We start from the raw sequence: 18,087 nt of genomic DNA, 5'->3' as shown, positions 1-18,087 counted from the left end.
GGGCTACGTATTTTTATTTGCCGATATTCTTGGCCAGGGTGACTCGTGACCTTCTGGTACACACCTGTCCCCATTCTGCGACCTGTTTATACAGGTGCATGTTCACAAGGGGAGGCCAACCGGAGGGGGTGAACCAACATTCAGAGAAGCATGGCTGCCAGCCACGGGAGGCCATCGAAGCACCAGGATGGCGGTATTTCACATTATCGCTAACCCACTTTTTTTGGGGGGGGGGGACTGAACGCCACCACCTGTCTCTCTGTAGAGACTCAATCGCAAGGGACAGGTAATTCCATTTCCAGTGTGTCGCGTGGATGTCGATTTGCATTTCCACCAGTTACCCCAGTTACTCCTGGCTGAATTAGCAAACTAGCTCAACACACCGGCGCACACACTCGCAGAGTAGACCCCAGCAACACATTTCACTTCATATTGGAACACAAAAACAGCTAACAGCTGTCCTTCATCTTTGTTGATAAACGGAGCTAAATTGCCCACTCGCGTAGGCTAGACGGACTGAGCTAATTAAATAATTAAGAGCCGAAGTCGGCGTTAAATTCAGAAACAGACTCGATTTTCCGCAGCGGGCCTGAAGCCCACAGGAAGTGAGGTCACTGGAGGAGTGTGTAGCGGAGCTGGTGCCGCGCGGAGCGGTTCGCTGTAATATTTGGCGTTCATACGCGAGTGCTGGAGGCGCTGTGTGTGGAAGCGGGTCCCTGCCAGGGGCTCACACCTTCATTCCCGGAGGCCCGGTGTTTATCCTGGCTTTCCTCCCAGCGGTTTCCGCAGAATTATTTTAACTAAACGGCTGTACGGTGCCTGTTCACGCCCGTGTCGGATCACAGTAGAACGTTCTCGTCACCAAGCACAAGTCTACAGACTGTGGCGGCTGCTGCTCACGGCTTCATCAGAAAGGTCAGGCCACAAAAACGGTGGGCCACTTCAACAATTAAGAGCAGAAAACTAAGTGGGCATCAAATCCCAAAATAGATCAGCCCTGGTGGTGTGCCCCCCCGCCACGCCCCGTCCCGTCCCGCCCCGCCCCCCGGTCTAGGCAGACAGGGTAAAGAGGGAACCACACAGGAATGCTAAGTGCGTCCTGCCCACGGTATCCGTGGTGCCCGTCTTTCGGGACAGCGTCCCGAGGAGAACGCTGGGAATGACCGAATACCGAGGGGGGGGGGCGGAGAGACGCACGGACAGGGGGGCACGGACGGACATATGGCGCCACGGCGCAGGAATTCGGAGAAGGCCCGAGAAAAAGCACAAAGCGTTATTAGAATGTTTTCCACAGTTACAGCTCAGCAAGGCTGTGCAAGTTCATGGCGAGGAACAACACTGTAGCACAGTGCTTTCACTACATTTCTCTCTCTCTCTCTCTCGTGTTTTTAAACCCACACCCCAAAAAGTTTCTGCTGTGATGGGAATACTGTTAGCCTGGACCACACATACGGATCACACAGAAAAACATTTTTACAAATCATGTGCGGCCCAAAAAAAAAAAACACACGATCATGTTTCCATAACATCGCACGGCCTGAAAGAAAACAATAGAGGTTTAAAAGATGTTGTTGTGACATAGTTCACTACAACCTTAGAGAAAAGCAAAAGTGCTGAAGTAGTGTTTTTTTTGCGTGCTGGCTGGGAATGCATTGGGGTGAAGGGGATTGAGTGTCAGCCCCCCCGGCCAAGGCGCAGGCGGGTTTGGGAGGGTGGGGGCTGGGAGGTGGGGGGGGGGTGGGGTCTCTCTAGGCGTCGGAGCCCTTGTGCCGGCGCTTGGAGGGGGGCACCAGGCGGGCGGGCAGCTCCGGGGGCAGCCCGTGCCCGTCCAGCTTCACCTCGATCAGGTGGCTGGCCAGGGCGAACTCCTCGTCGTCCAGCATGCCGTCGCGGTCCACGTCCGACAGCTTCCAGATGCGGCCCAGCACCGAGTTGGGCAGCTTGGTGCTCACCATCCACCCCTTGGCCTTGGTGCCGCTCAGCTTGCCCTCGTTGGGCGACAGGTTGTAGAAGATCTCGTCGTACTTGGGCTTGTCCTTGGTCACCACCCAGTCCTCGTCGTCGTCCTCGCCGCCGCCGCCCCCCTCCTCCCCGTTCTCCTCCGCCTGGGCGAAGGGGTCGCCCTCCAGGAAGGGCCCCGCCCGCGTGCCCAGGAAGGCCCCGCCCTGCACCCCCGGCTGCACCCCCGCCTCCATCTCCTCCTGCTTGAGCAGGGGCATCAGCTTGGCGATGTCGGAGGTCAGGAGCTCGTCCAGCGCCGCCATCAGGCCCGGCTTCAGCGCCTTGAACTTGGTGAAGTCGTGGACCATCAGCTTCTCCTGCAGGAAGAGAGAGAGTGGTGGGGGAGGGGAGGAGGGAGGGGAGGCCCCAGAGAGAGAGAGCGGGGGGGGGAGGGGCAGGCCAAGGAGGGGGGGGGCAACCAGGGTTTGGGGTAAAGTTCCTCTTAAGTCAATTCCAAATTAATTAAAATTTAATTCACATATTGACCCAAAAAAAAGTCCCAATACATTATTAGCATTGTCCGGTTAATGAAATGAATTTCATTCATTCATTCATACTAAGAATTTCCTGAATTGACTCAGATCCTACATCAGCAACACAGAGCACATTCCAGTGCTACCCCTCCCAGATATTAACAGCGAACTGAGTGCCTGAGAGAGACAGGAAGTCAGGAGAAAGGACATGGGAGTCAACCACACACACAACAGAGATCCCCCATTGTTAGCGTCACTTATGCTCTCCCAGCAAGCAAGCAAGCGCATATCGGACCGCCGTCGGCCCACCAGCGGTTTTACATCGGCCCGCCAGCGGCAGGAGTGTTCACCAACGCCGGGAGGCTAACGTGCTAACTGGGACTGCGTGCATTTTGGATGAGCGTGTTGCCATGGTCTGGAGTCGGCATCATTAACCGGCATGAGTACTTCAGTGCCATGGCTCTGCGAGTGCAGTCTCGTTATCACTGTCACTCAAATAGCTTGTGTGGATGGGTGGGACTTAAGGGTCGCTTGCATTGCAAGCCGCTCTGGATAAATCTCTGGCGTTCGCCAAGTGAACGTAATGTACTGTACTGTAACGTGCAGCGCACTCAAGATATCCGCAGATACCCACAGAACACTGAGTTCCCAAAGGGAGCGAGGGGGAGGGGGCTGAGTCATTGACACGCAGAGAAACCGTTCTTCTCTTTTATTTCTTTCTTTCTTTTTGAAACCACACCCCGGTACACATTTCAGCCATGCTGTAGATACCGAAGGCCCTGAATCACACTTATGCTTCCCTTCCTGCGGACAAACGTTTAAAGGACACGTTGGCATCCTGAAAAAAAAACATGAGGCCATCTTTTCATAACGTTCCTCAATCTAAAAAAAAAAAAAAGAAAAACCTGAAAAAAATCACACGTTATTCACTACAACCTTATAGAACCTTACTGAAACAGCTGTTGGACCTTCCCAAACTGTACACTTGCATGAAGAACTGAGCAGGTAACACACCTGTGCTGCAGGTACCCGTGTACCCACTGAACAGGTAGCCCACCTGCGCTGTCAGTACTTGTGTACCTATTGAACAGGTAACACACCTGTGCTGCAGGTACCTGTGTACCTACTGAACAGGTAACACACCTGTGCTGCAGGTACCTGTGTACCCACTGAACAGGTAGCACACCTGCGCTGTCAGTACCTGTGTACCTGAACGCAACAGGTTAGAGGGGAGGATCTCAGACTATGCTGAGCACATGACTCACAAATCCTTCTCCTGTCTCACTGCTCTTTGAAATGTGTTCCAAACACAAATACGAAATGCAAATTTTTTTTCTGTCACAGTACATGTCAAAACAACTGCATGCATATTAACCACTGTTGTGCAAGTAATGCCTTCTTTCATTTCACGTGAGAAACTGCCGATAGAAAGAATGTAATATAAACATGTATTTTTTCCCCACGTTTATTTTGTCACCCACCTCAGCCCCCCTGGTGAGCACCCAGAAACAACCTGCAGCCAGCATAAAGAAAAACTGGACTAATAACCCAGGGGGGTTGCAGGTGCAAACCCATTCTGGGGCACAGCCAGTGTATCCTTAAACAAAGTACCCAACCTGGACTCCATTAGTGAACAGCTGTATTACTGCATTGCTTGTTTCACATAAAGGAAATCGCTCTGCATGAAAGCACCTGATAAAAGGGAAGGCGTAAATCTTGTGCTTGGAGTGAAGCCCTTTGCCTGAAATACCCCTCCGAGCCCTTTTTTTATAAGGTCATGTGACGGCATGTAGTATTTACCCTGGAAAAGACTGCCTGTTAAACTAATCAGCAGGGAGACTGCGGTTCATGGTTTGGCTTGGCAGACACGGGCATTAAAAACAGGGCCAAATGCTCATTTAAAACACTCAGCGCTCAGCGGCTGGATGTGATACTCCTTTAAAATAATGTTGAGCGGGTGGATGCGGACGCTGACCTGCATCTTGGCACAGTCGGGGAAGTCTCCCGCAGAGATGTGGTGCTGCAGCTGGATCTTGGAGAAGATGACAGGCAGCTGGTAGATCAGGTTCTTCTTCTTGTTGTCCTTCCTGAAGACCGAGGGCATCTCCTGCTTCAGGTAGCTGATGATGTGGGCGTGAACCTGACAGCCATGGAACATGTTCGGTGTTAAAGCACCTGTACCGTCCAACGGGGATAAAAACATGAGCGCAGCGGCGTACTGCTTTTAGTCCTGCTATTGTTAATGCTATAAGGAATAAGGTCACATATGTGACTAGAATGTTCTTAACTGAACATTCCAGTGCTGATGTAGCAATCACTACTGGCAATTGAAAGAGTTCTAGAACACAGGCTTAGAATTTAGAGAAAAAACTATTTTCAAAGAGTTTAGAGATATGGACTGATACTCAAAGACACGAAGACAAACATAATATTTCAGGAATGTAGCAGACAATCTTACCAACTGACAGAAATTTAGCATTCTCACACAGTATCAAAGTACCCAGCTGGATATATACAGAAGCTTTTGGTTACAAGCCCATTTCCCTAACCATTATATTAACAACACTGCCACCCAATCACATAAACATCCTTGGTAAGGAATCCTTCTTTGTGTGATTGGGTGGCAGTGTAGTTAGTTTAAGGCCTTAGAAAAGACCCAAAAGATTTTGAGTTAATAGCACATTTACACAGTTAATGACCAGGACATGATAAGGCAGTGTTTCAGAGACATGATCTATCCTCCAGCTCTCCCCTCTCATCAGGTTATTCTGTTTTATAAAAGGTACCCAGGCGAGGACTCCTTTTGAAAGGCATGAAATGAACTTTGTCAGTGATGTATCACACAAGATTTAACACAGAACATTTTGCTGTGGCAGAGGGGTAGGGAATCTAATTTCACCCCGAGCTGAAAAGTACACTTTATCAAAAAGAACAGCATTCTCTGGCTACCAAACCACAGAGCTCCTGCCAGGGCTGATATTACGGTAGTTTTCTACATGGAGGGAAACACCTGCTTCGTTTTAAAGAAAATCTCAGTTCAGCTGTTAGGATCCACCAAATCCAGCCTTCTGTTCAGTGAACATAATGATTTTAGTTCTAAGATTCTATTAATTTCAGGCAACACGTTCCCTCTGTAACATCATAATAGTGTTTTAAGATCTCAAAGGTATTAGAAAGAACAGGAGAAATGAACAATTAATGATAAAACCATTCAATGAAAATACTTCTGATTGTTTTTGAATAGCAGGGGAAAAAAACACCATGTTAATACTGTCCGCTTATGTCCACAAAACAATCTGATACCTTCCCTAATCTCTCTCTCTTTGACTCAACTAGGCAACAATGCAAAGTGCAGTGGTGATGTTATTTTCAATGATCTTTTACAGTGCTGCACTAAATGTAATCTAATGTCTTCCCAGGTTGATAAATCAGATTTTATAGTCGAATGACATGCAGTTATGCATGTACGTTCAGTTTATATAACTTCCCCAACAAGCTTTTTTTGGATCAATATCAGAGCTTGAAAGTGCAGGGCGCACTCACAATCGTAATACATTACATCACAGGCATTTAGCTGACACTCTTTTCCAGAGCGACTTACGCAACTTTTTACATTCCATTTACATTGCATCCATTTACACAGCTGGATATATACTGAAGCAAAGCAGGTTAAGTACCTCGCTCAAGCGTACAACCGCAGTGTTCGACCCGGGATTCGAACCCGTGACCTTGAGGTTAGACCAGTTCCTTACCCATTATAGGGAAACTCTGTAGGACTCACACACAGCCCCCTAGTGCAGTGAATAAAGGCCAGCTCCACGGAGACAGTAACCAAACACAGAAAAGGACAGAAAGGTTCCACCAAGGCCACAGTCTTGTGACTTTCTTGGTTTTTTTTTTTCTTTCTACAGAGAACATCTGACTGTCCCTTTTTCCACTCCATAAAAACATGGATATCCAAACCGAGTCAAATTAAAAATGGGTGTGCTAACAGGAAAAAAAAGGGATTTTAATTTGCGTGACGGAATTTCACATCAGATTCTTCATCAGAAGGGAGGCTGGACTGGAGCAGACCGGTTTAGTCCCTGACAGACCGCGTGTGATCGCCACGGCAAAACAAGGCCAGACTAGAGCTCCGGGTGAATTACGCAATCACAGGCCAGGAGCCAGCGATACGTCACGTTTATATGTACACGTTCATACTTTACAGGTTATGTGTTATGTGCGTACATCCTGTATTATTCATATATTAAGAATATTCTATGCAGCATTTTTGTTAAAAAATAGTTTTGTTTTGTACGAAAAATACAATAAAATCAAATTATGTAGACATTTTTAAGAACAAGATGGTAAGAGTTCTGTACAAGAGACTGCCCCCCTCCAGCCCTGCTTATCCTCATGAGGGGCACCCATTATTGTCGAAATACAACAAAACAAAATCCTAAATACAACAAATTAATCGAATAATCGAAGAGATTGTCTTTTCTTGTACAAAAGACCGTCCCCTCTTCCCCACCCTGCCCGACCCCACCCCACCATGCCACTCCCTGCCCCACCCTGCTATACCCCACCCCACCCTGCCCTGCCCTGCCCCCCCCCGCCCCCCCGCCCGTACCCCTCCCCCGCTCACCCTAACGAGCCGCGCCCTCTTCACCAGGTCGTTGAGCTTGCGCAGGGCGGCGTTGCGCGGGAGGTGCTGGATGTCGGCGAAGAGGTCCTCCTCCTCCAGCTCGAACAGCCGCCGGTTCTCCGTCACCATCAGCGGCTCGGACCAGAAGGAGCCGATGTAGACGCGCAGCACCTCGGGCGTGCCGAACACCTTGCCCAGCGACCACATGAGGGCGCCGTAGACGCGCATCAGCTGCTGCGTGCCCACCATGTCCGCCTTGTTCAGCACCACGCGCAGCTTGTCCTCGTTGCCCCGCAGCGCGCCGATGGCCTCCGAGAACTCGTCCGAGATCTCCAGCTTGTGCGCGTCGAACAGCAGCACGATGCGGTCCACCCGCTCGGCGAACCAGCGCAGCACCTCCGAGAAGTCATAGCCTGGGGGGGCGGGGGGCGGGGGGCAGTGAGGGGGTTAGAAACGGGCTCAACCCAAAACCCAGACAGCCAGGCTCCCCCCTTATTATCTGGGAACAGCAGCTACTGGGCCACGCTGGGGCTGTGCCAGCTTAGACACTGCTCAGATTCTCAGAAGCCTGAAGTGAGCCCCACCCACTTTTTTTTTTTTTTGAAGTTTAAATGATATTTTCTAACGAATCAGCACTGGCCATAGCCATGGCCAGTCTAAAGCGAAGGTAGGCTCTTCCATTCCCTTCCCTTCTGGATTCGAGCGCACATCGGAGCAGCACATTTCAGAAGGAGGTGTGTAACGTAAGATGTACAGTAGGTGCTGCTGAGGGGGGTTATGTGCTAAGAGAGCCTAGGAGCCCCTGGGCTAGAGGCATGGGGCTGTGTGTTAGCTCACTGGGGGGGGGGGGGGTGTGTGCAGCAGTCTCTGCATCTGCTGTGGGCTGCTGGGGGTGAAGTCTGTGCACAGGTCACTGAGAGAGGGAAGGGAAAGAGCAGCACAAACACACACACACACACGCAGACTGACGCGTGCACACACACACACACCCTTCACACCCATAGCCTGCTTTTCGACCTTTCCCTCCATTCCAGCTCTCCCTCGTTTCGCATTCTTTCCTGTTGCTCTCCATCTCCAACTGCCACTCCCCCTCTATCCACTCCTCTATATCCATCACCCCTGCTCTCTCTTTCTCTCTCTGTCCTCTCCACTCTATCCATCACCGCTTCCCTCTCTGTCCTCTCCACTCTATCCATCACTGCCGCTCTCTTTCTTCCAGTCTCTCCTCTCACCCTCTCCTCTCTCTCTCTCGTTCCCTTGTTCTTCACCTCCGTCCTAATGCATTTCCCTGCTGCTCTTTTAGAGACTGCAGACAGGCGGGATTGTGACACGGAGTGATCCTAAATTCCAAAGACTCTGCCAAAAAGCAGAGTTTAAAAAAAAGGCTCTCACGTCTCACATCGCCACTCACATTGGTAATCCACAGGCTTGCCCCCAGCTCCCACTAGTCTGTCGTAAGTCCATTATGCTTAAATTGGATGAAGTTACAACAAGCATTCATCGTAATCACACTTCGCCTCAATTCATGTTTCCCCTCTGTCTCCTGGCTTCTTATGACCCCACTCACCTCTGCTCGCTCTCTGTTTGGCCCCCGCTCTCTGTTTGGCCCCCACTCACCTCTGCTCACTTTCTGTTTGGCCCCTGACAGGATTCCAGGTGTGTCGATGATGCTGATGCTCTCGAGCACCTGATTGGTCATCTGGGCACACTGGAACCTACCACACGCAGATGGGAAGATGGGAAACCCGTTCACTGATTGGTCATCTCTTTCTTTACATGCAGGAGAACTGGGCACTTGTCCCAATTTGCACAGGTAAACCATATCGATGTGTCACAATTCCCTGGAATTTTTTCGCCAGCTGAAATGCTTTATATCATTTCTTCAGTATGTAACATCTTCAGTATAATTCCAGGCAGGATCTCAGTTGAATTGACTTCCAGGTAAATTTAACAGAAATTACAATTATTTTAGGTCAGCACACCCAATCCTGAGCTCACTTAAATTATTTTAACCAGGTGATGGCATTTAGCATAATTGAGACACTATTATTTCTAAATATACCTGGACACGCCCACATTGGTTTTGCCCAGAATATTTGTGACGCCGTCAGCAAGAGGAACGTGAACAGGGATGCTGATCTTAATCCCAGTTTTCCTGTTTGTTTTTTTTCTTCCCATACATGATGCAGGTCTTCCTACAGAAGGTCGTAACAATTAGTTCCTTCCCTCCTCCGCTCTTGGAGCTGTCGCCAACACTGAGACGTCGTGAGAAGCGTTTTCCGGAGTACAGCGCGGGGTTGCTTTCGAGGTTACGAGCCACTTGCGACCCGTTGGAATTGCGTCTTGCGCAGTCCCCCTTCCCCCTGGCATCTTTCCAGACGGCTTTTCCTTTCAGATGTAAACAGGGAATGTTTACATGAATAACCCATTGTACGCCGCAGATAACATGGGATGGGAATTGAGGAGGGTGGAGGTAGAGTCTATCCCAGTTTTACGGTACTTTACGTCAGTCCTTACACACATGTGCATGCTTGTGACATTTGTGGAAGTGTAAAATGCTTTTTAAAAATGAAAAGACCCAACAAGAAATAAAATACCGCATTCCTTGAAGTTCGATGAGAGTTCGACTCTTTCGAAAGCACAGCGTAGCTTCCACTGGCATTATTAATTCATTAACATTACTCATTCATAAAAATGTCATGGTGATTCATGCAGCCTTGTCAAACACAATAAATAACAGATGCGGGTGGCTTTTCTTCCACAGTAATATGTCTAGTCAGTGACTGATTATCAAAAACTGGTTAAGTATAGCTGTCATATAAAGCAGTAGGCCCACGGCTAGGGAACTGAACATTTAACTGAATGTTTGTGTGCCTTCACCGTGTCAGGGTAAAGCCACACGTCCTCCGACAAGTTCGCCTGGCATCGCCCTCCCCTCACACAATCAACAGCTTGTGTGCGTGTTTTCAATTTTTAAAACAGTGTTCGTTCAAAGCATATTGATCGTATTTTCAATAAAATTTGAAATCGAACACCGTTTACACGTCAAATCTTTAATCTGATTGGTTATCGCACCATGTTCTCCCTTCAAGGTAGCTCCTCCACTCGCCTCACCAGCTATCCCAGCATGCCCGAAAAATTGGCTCCAATTGAAATGAATAGAGGCGATTGTAAAGTCGCTTCTTATCGGAAGATGTGCGGCTTTATGGTCAACCCACAAACTGCAGTCCCAATGTTTTCAATTTCAATACAATTTGCCGCTACGCACAAGAAGACCCACGCAATTTGAACTAAACCGCTACTATTACTGTGTGGCAGTGCACGCACTCTCACTTTAAAATGAGAGTAGCACGTACGGTGTGTCGCGATGCCTGCTATTGTAATTCAACGCCCGCCCGTCCATTGTGTGGAAGAGGTTCCCTCACGGCGCTCGGCTTCCTGACGGAAAATCACCGGCTCTGCCAGAATTAAACAATAAAGCCCGCTAATGATCCGCCTCTTAAAACAACACAGGGGCTTCCTGTTACCAGCGGCCCTAACGAGCTGAGGGTTTCCCAGGACAGGAAGTTCACGGAAAAAAAACACACGTCATACCAGCAAGGACACACACACACTCCAGAGACTCAGAGACACCGAACAGACCTCCGGAGTGGTCTACCACCGCCTACAGGAAGGTGAGTGAACGGAACCTGGGTAACTAGACCAGGGATTCCCAAATTCCATCGGTCCATTATCAATACCCCCTTATTCCTGGGCAGGGGCGAAGGGATGCTGGAGCATATCCCAGCATGCATTGGGCGAGAGGCAGGAATGCACCCTGGACAGTTTGCCAGGGAACATACACCATTATCTAACACACTCATACCCAGGGGCAATTTACACTCTTCAGTTAACCTAACCTGCATGTCTGTGGACTGTGGGAGGAAACCCATGTGGACAGAGGGAGAACATGCACACAGAAAGGAGTAGGAAATGGCTATAAAACATCTCAGACTGGGCAGAGGACTTAAGTAATAGTGATGCCTATCTTCTGAAGATATTTATAGCAGCATGTAAAAAAAAAAAAAAAAGCGGTCACAAAATGCTGGCTCCAGAAAAGCAGTCCCTCTGTGGGCCTGTTTGCTGAAAATTGTAACCGTTTTGCATCACATGCAACGGATGACTTGTACTTTGAGTTTACAAAAAGATATGGGTAAAAAACGCTGGGAGAAATTGAACTTTTATTTACCCCACAATGCAGATTCGGTGTAACTAATAATTCTCATTAGTGCTGTGACTGTATTTGTCTCTGTAATCATCCTGGGACTGCTCATGACCTCATGTTCACTGTTCTTTATATTTATTTATAAAACTACAAAAATAAAGCTTGTTTATTTTTCATAACCTTTTCCGCTATCAGCAAAAAGACTAAACCAGCCCTAGACCAGCTCTCCCACTCTGAAGGGCTTCATGGATTTGGGGCCTGGGCCTGGAGATTCTGGGGGCAGCTGGTTCTCCATGTTAACCAGCAGATATTTAACAGAAAAGCAGTTGAGATCACCTCCCCTTGTTACTTGGTTTCAAAATGGCTTCTTATTTTAAGGCAGAGAAATAAACGCGCCATGTCTTGTGGTCCTCCGCGATCAGAGTTGAACCAGAGTGCGCTGAGAATCCAAATTTCAGAATCCTATTCCACTAGAAACGAGAGTGAGAGCTCCAACCAAAAAACATGGGTTTGGCTAGCAGGTGTTCCCAGTGACACACGTTGACGTGAACCAATCATAGTGCTTAGCTGTGGGGTGCACCCTTCAGCAAAGTGATTTGACAGTTGAGTGACTGACAGCAAAATGGCCGACTGTACCCATCATGGAACTACACAGGGTCTCACTCCCCCCATCACCGCACAGCATAGACTGATACAGGTAGAGAGTGTGATCCAGGGAAAGGGATCATCTGAGCAAATGCTGCAGATAAGCGTGTTGTCACAGCTTGCGTGTGCAGACATTCCGAGCCGGCCTGGCAGCCTGAAAGATAAACACGGGATACTGGGAAAGAATTTCAGAGCACATTTTCTGTTACTTTTTTTTTTTTCCCCCCTCCTCTGTTCACGCCTCTGATCTCATCGGTTTCCTCATCTCCTCAGCTTTTAACACCCCTCTTAAGAGTTCCCCTCTTTAAAGGACTATATATACGCACATGTGCGCAAACACACGCACGCACACATACACACACATGCGCGCAAACACACACACACACGTATGTGTTTCCCTTTAAGAACTTGAATGTCCCTCCCTGGAGACCTCTCTCCCATTCTCTGTTTTTTCCACAAATAAGGAAAGTCCCTCCTCCTCCTTATATAATGTTGGCATAGAGACTCCACATTCCATAGACTAAAAAGCTGATGCATTTCTCTCTCTCTCTCACTCCCTTTCTTCCTTCCTTCTCTGCTTCCCAAGAGGGTGTTCAATTTGACCTCCTTCCCTCGCTCCTTCCATTCCACCCCCCCCCCCCCCCCTTCCTTCTCCCACCCCAGTTTTTTTTCACGTATGTTGTTTTGTTTTCCATCAAAGATCGAGTGGGAGGGTCAGAAACACTGATCCCAAACAAACCCAGATCTCCCACGCACGGGCCGGGGATTGGGCCAGGGGCTTATCGGGCGGTGCGAGCGCTGGTACTGCTTGGTGCAGGGAACGGCCCCCCTCCCCCAAGGTCCGGCCAGCTCACCTGTTGAGGAAGGTATTCCCGAAAAGGGGTCGGGTATGTGCCCCCTCCCCCTGGGGTCAGGCCAGCTCACCTGTTGAGGAAGGTGTTCCCGAAAAGGGGTCGGGTTTGTGCCCCCTCCCCCTGGGGTCAGGCCAGCTCACCTGTTGAGGAAGGTAATCCCGAAAAGGGGTCGGGTATGTGCCCCGTCCCCCTGGGGTCTGGCCAGCTCACCTGTTGAGGAAGGTATTCCCGAAAAGGGGTCGGGTATGTGCCCCCCTCCCCCTGGGGTCCGGCCAGCTCACCTGTTGAGGAAGGTGTTCCCGAAAGGGTTGAGTTTTCGGAAGGGCTTGTTGGGGTCCACGATGAGGGCGTTCCCGGGGATCAGCCCCTCCACGTCCCCGTGCATGATGGCGGTGAAGTTGTCGGTGGTGGGCTCCGGCCCGACGCGGCTCCCCGGGAAGTCCTGTTCCAGGAGGTACCTGAGGGTCACAGAACAGCGGTACTAAAACAGGGACATGGGGGGAAAAAAATCACCCTACCGGCAGTAAGCAAAGTGGAGGACCACCAATCACAGAATATATTGGTAACAACCAATACAACAACCAAGATGGTGATTGGTGAGTATCCAGGAAGTAATATCCAACAAAATGCTGTTGGCGTGGTTCTATTTATTGTCACCAATGTACTCTGAGTTGGTGGAGGTCCTCTCTGTGAGGTGATGTCACATTTGTTTGATTCCTACATTTATAATTGACAAAGAACACACTGTACCAAGGCATGCAAATTAACTGTAGTGTAGGAATTTAGTCAACGCGCTTATCCAGCACAATTTAGAGAGCTTACATTTTTGGAACCCAATCAATTTAGGATGTTTTACTGTAGCAGAATTTGAACCTGCAACCTCTTGAGTTCCCAGTCCAGATCCCCAGCTATCTTACTCAACGCCAGTGTCTGCCGGTACAGGCACAGCCGTATGAAAATCCCTGAGGAATCATTCCATACACGTCAGAATGCTATGTGCTCCAGGGCAGAGACCATGCAAGATTTATAAAGATATGCTACATGTAAACCTGCAAATCCATTCAGAGGAATTATCCAGATCAGCGCATTCTGAGCCCACAAACCCACCTAACAAGCACATCTTTTTTTTCCTATAGCCTGAACTTCTCTTCAAATGTGGAATTCCATTTTCTTTTTTAAACATACCTGCGTCAACACAACTTTGTGGACACTATAACACGCACAACTATGCACGCAATATGTTCATCGCTCAGTTTGACAAGAGAGAATTTCCCTGGAAAGTCTGTGATATATGTTGACTTCTTTTTTTTTGGTCATGTGACACACCTCTAATCCTTCCGTGCACCACTAACATAACCAAGCCTCTGCTCCTTGCATTTCATCACATGAATAAGAGATTCAGGCAGATTTACTATGAGACCAATATCGTATCAAACATAAATCCATTCAGAGGTACGACACAAATGAACTCCTGCTTGTCTCAAATCTAATCCTTTTTAGAGGTATATGATTGATTAGACCTTTGTTGAAGATTCCAGCTCAAACCAGCTGGGATTCTAATCTGGTTTTAAATGGTTTGAAATGTGTTTTTGACACTTCTTGCTGGACAAAGCTGGTTAAGTATGCTGCTGGTAAAACTCATCGGCTGGTCAGCTGGTGAAACAGCTGGTTGACCAGCTAAATGTGTCAAAAACTCATCTTAAACAAGCCTGGCCAGCTTAGGCTGGTTTAAACTGGAATGTTCATCTGGGGCAGCAGCCACGCAGACCTCTGATTGGTTAAGCTACCTGATAAAGGTGGTCTTCCCCGTGGAGTACTGTCCGACCACGAGCACCATGGGCTTGTTGTCGAAGTCGGCGTCCTCCAGGCTGGGGGAATGGAAGTCGTGGAACCCGTACAGCTGCTCCAGAGGCAGCATTTTTTGGCGGTACAGAGACTTCAGACCGTCTGTCACCGTCCGGATCACCTCCGGGGTCTTCTGGTTCTTGATGGCTTTCCTCCCCAAACGAGACATGGCGACGTGAGGCTGCAGGGGGCGCTGTGGGCTGTTTCTAACTCTTTTTTGTTTTTGTTGTTGTTGTTGTCGTTATGTCCACCAGTCAAGAGCTTTGAGTATGCCTGTGTCTTGTGTGTGTGTGCTGTCTGAATTCTCAAGGTAATGACTTCTGTTTAGAGTCAAGATAGGACCAATGTCTTGCTGTTCACTGAGCTTTTTCTCTACCTTCGATTGTCATGTGAATGTCTTATCTGGCAGTCAGAAGTTTTGTTCAGTCTGTGTGTGTGGTCAAACGATGGTTAATGCTGTAAAAACTGGCCTTAAAATGTGTGTTAATCTTATTGTAGTTCAATTCATCACACTTTCTACAGCCTCTGGTACTTTTTTGGTTTCTGGAAAAAAAAAAGATACACAGTCAAAAATATATTACAGACTTCAGTTGTTTAACACCTGTACTACAACTCTGTGGCAATATTATGGGATGGCTGTTGCTGGGGTCAGGCCAGTGGTGGAGGGAGGGTGTGTTAGCCACTGTGTGCTAATGTTTCCTGAGCGGAATCTTCACAAAGTTCATTTAATCGCACAGGGGAAGCACAGTGCATTGTCCCTGTGTGCCTGAATAAAGGGGACACACACTTCTGAGCACACACCCAAAATTACACACACATGCACACACACACATGCAAGCACGCACACAACCACACACACACACAAATATACAAACAAACGTGCACACCCATACACACGCACGCACATGACCATACACACATACACATAACCACACACAAAAAAACACACACACAAGTATGAACACATGCACACACATGTACGTGCACGCCCACATGCACAGTCCATTCCTCCTCATAGACCTGAGGCACATGCTTTCTCAAGCCAGCCCTCAGAGCACCAGCAGTACATAACAGGCCTACACAGGCCCAAATGCACAGAGACACATAGCACAGGCGCAAACACACAGAGACACGCAGCACAGGCACTAACACAGAGACACGCAGCACAGGCGCAAACGCACAGAGACACGCAGCACAGGCGCAAACGCACAGAGACACACAGCACAGGCGCAAACACACAGAGACACACAGCACAGGCTTACACACTCAGCACAGGCACACACAGCACAGAGACACACAGGACAGACACAAATGCAGAGACACTCAGCACAGGCCCAAACACACAGAGACACTTAGCACAGACACACACACACACAGCACAGGGACACACAGGACAGACACAAACGCAGAGACACACAGCACAGGCTTACACACTCAGCACAGGCACAAACACAGAGACACACAGCACAGGCACAAACACACAGACACGAATGCAGAGACACACAGCACAGGCTTACACACTCAGCACAGGCACAAACGCATAGCCACACTCAGCACAGACACACAGCACAGGCACTAACACACACTCGCCACTTCTTTCCCTTCCCACTGATTAGCCCGCCAGCTGGTGCGGCAGCGTCAGGTGAGGACCACGCAGCACTCTTAAGAGCGTGCCAAAGGTCACCAGGCCGCTCGGCCCTCTGGGATCAGAGGAGCATGCTGGGAAGGGTGTGGAGAGACGGGGCCGTACCTGAGTGGAGAATAACCTCAGCTGCTCCCAGCAAGGCTGCGCTCATTTAAATAGGGAAATTAAGGGTAGGGTGAGGTACAAAAAACTCCTCAACATAAACACCGAAGCCTGCGAACACAGGGAATGCGCAGGAGAACTTTCCAGAAACACAGCTAAGGGAAGGGGGGGGGGGGGGGGGGTGGGGGCGTTCGCTTCGCCCTCTTGGCAAAAACGGAGATGTAGCGGCAGAGGAAGCGAGCGAACGCAGAGAAAGAGAGAGAAAGAGAGGGGCGTGGTGCGAGGGAACGAGGGAGAGATTCTTTCGCGGAAAGAACAGCTGCGGAGATGCCCCGACCGTGAAAGCTCCTTCACCACATTCCTCAGAGGAGGGTGAAGATGGGGGCTCCTGGCTGGCTACCCCAAAATGCCATGGGGGAGCGGGGGGGGGGGGGGCGGCTTCACTGGGTCCTTACAGACTGTGGTTTGCATTATGGATCACAGCCTTGGTACGTGAGACTACCCAGAGCGACATCACAGCCTGTTTGGAAGGGCATCCCGCATGCTCTCAGTCCATCACTGTTAACGAACAACACGACGAACGAAGGATGAATCGTGCTGACAGCAGTCAGTGGGAGAAGCAGAGGGGATGACAGAGGGAGTTAAAGCAGTCCATCCATACGCTCCAAAAAAAAGACAGGCAGCGGAGAGGTTTCTTGGAAACTTTCCAGGCTGCTCTTCTACCTGTGACACTTTTACCGAGCAAATGAGAGAAGAAGAACGAACAGGAAGAGCGGCAGCACGCCTTACCTCAGGACGGGGTTCAGGTGATTGGCAGAACAGCGTCAAACCCAAAAGGTGTATCTAGCAGAAAGAAGAACCACAGGTTCTTTAAAAAAAAAAAAAAGGTTAAAAAAAAAGATGGTTAAAAACGGGCTGATGGCTCTCCCTCTCGCGCTGGAGACTCGGACATCTCAGAAGCCAAAAGCAGAACGACGTCCGTCTTCGCGCTGCGCTCTCCTCCGTACGCTTGCACAGACTGAGTCCCGTCTGCGGAGACAGTGCTTCTGTGTGTGTGTGTGTGTGTGTGTGCGCGTGATGAATGATGGTTTTCCAGTACAGGCTAATCGGTCTCAGCTGATACGAGTGTCTGGCAGAACTCTCTCTCCCCGAACTTGAAAAGCTGTGAGAGAAAAATAAAGCGCTTGAAACACAGCACACACTCTCTCTCTCTCTCTCTCTCTCTCTCTCTCTCTCCCTCCCTCATCCGTGCAACAAGGGGCAAACCCTTAAAAGCTGACGACTGAAGCTTGGGAAGAGGTGGAGTGTGTGTTTGTGTGCGTGCACATGGGAGGTGGGGCTACATTAAATAATCTGAGGGATTATTGATTCTAAGCTTTTCTCAGGGAAACACAAACTCCTGCCATGTATTCAGGTTATGCCCTTTCCAATCGTGCTTTTAGTGAAAGCTGCAACTCTTAGTGTTCACAATTCATTTACTTTCCATGTGTTTATTCACATGACACTGTTGCATAGCTTTGGGGGGGGGAAAAAACCATGTCCTCCCTCCACATCTCCCCACCCCTCCTGCCACGCCCTGCATCACCACTCTAACTCTCTAGCACCACCTACTGACAGCCACCTGCATTGCACAAGACTGCAACCAGAGACAGCTGACCAGTCCAGGACCACCGATATGAAACACCACT

General features: G+C 49.2%; 1 protein-coding gene across 1 annotated transcript; it reads right to left on the bottom strand.

Annotated features, from left to right (window-relative positions):
- Positions 1-1,025: 1,025 nt before the first annotated feature.
- ehd2b (EH-domain containing 2b) lies at positions 1,026-17,608 on the bottom strand. Its single transcript, XM_035385499.1, has 7 exons — positions 17,189-17,608; positions 14,595-15,195; positions 13,089-13,265; positions 8,722-8,819; positions 7,105-7,517; positions 4,450-4,614; positions 1,026-2,318 (listed from the first exon to the last, which is right to left on the bottom strand). The coding sequence occupies exons 2-7, from the start codon at positions 14,819-14,821 to the stop codon at positions 1,749-1,751; spliced, it is 1,650 nt and encodes a 549-aa protein (XP_035241390.1). The 5' UTR covers positions 14,822-15,195; positions 17,189-17,608; the 3' UTR covers positions 1,026-1,748.
- Positions 17,609-18,087: the final 479 nt, after the last annotated feature.

This window comes from Anguilla anguilla, chromosome 12, assembly GCF_013347855.1.
Source record: "Anguilla anguilla isolate fAngAng1 chromosome 12, fAngAng1.pri, whole genome shotgun sequence".
NCBI lineage: Eukaryota > Metazoa > Chordata > Actinopteri > Anguilliformes > Anguillidae > Anguilla > Anguilla anguilla.
Note: the sequence above shows the minus strand (reverse complement) of the source record. Positions and strands in the feature narration are given on the sequence as shown.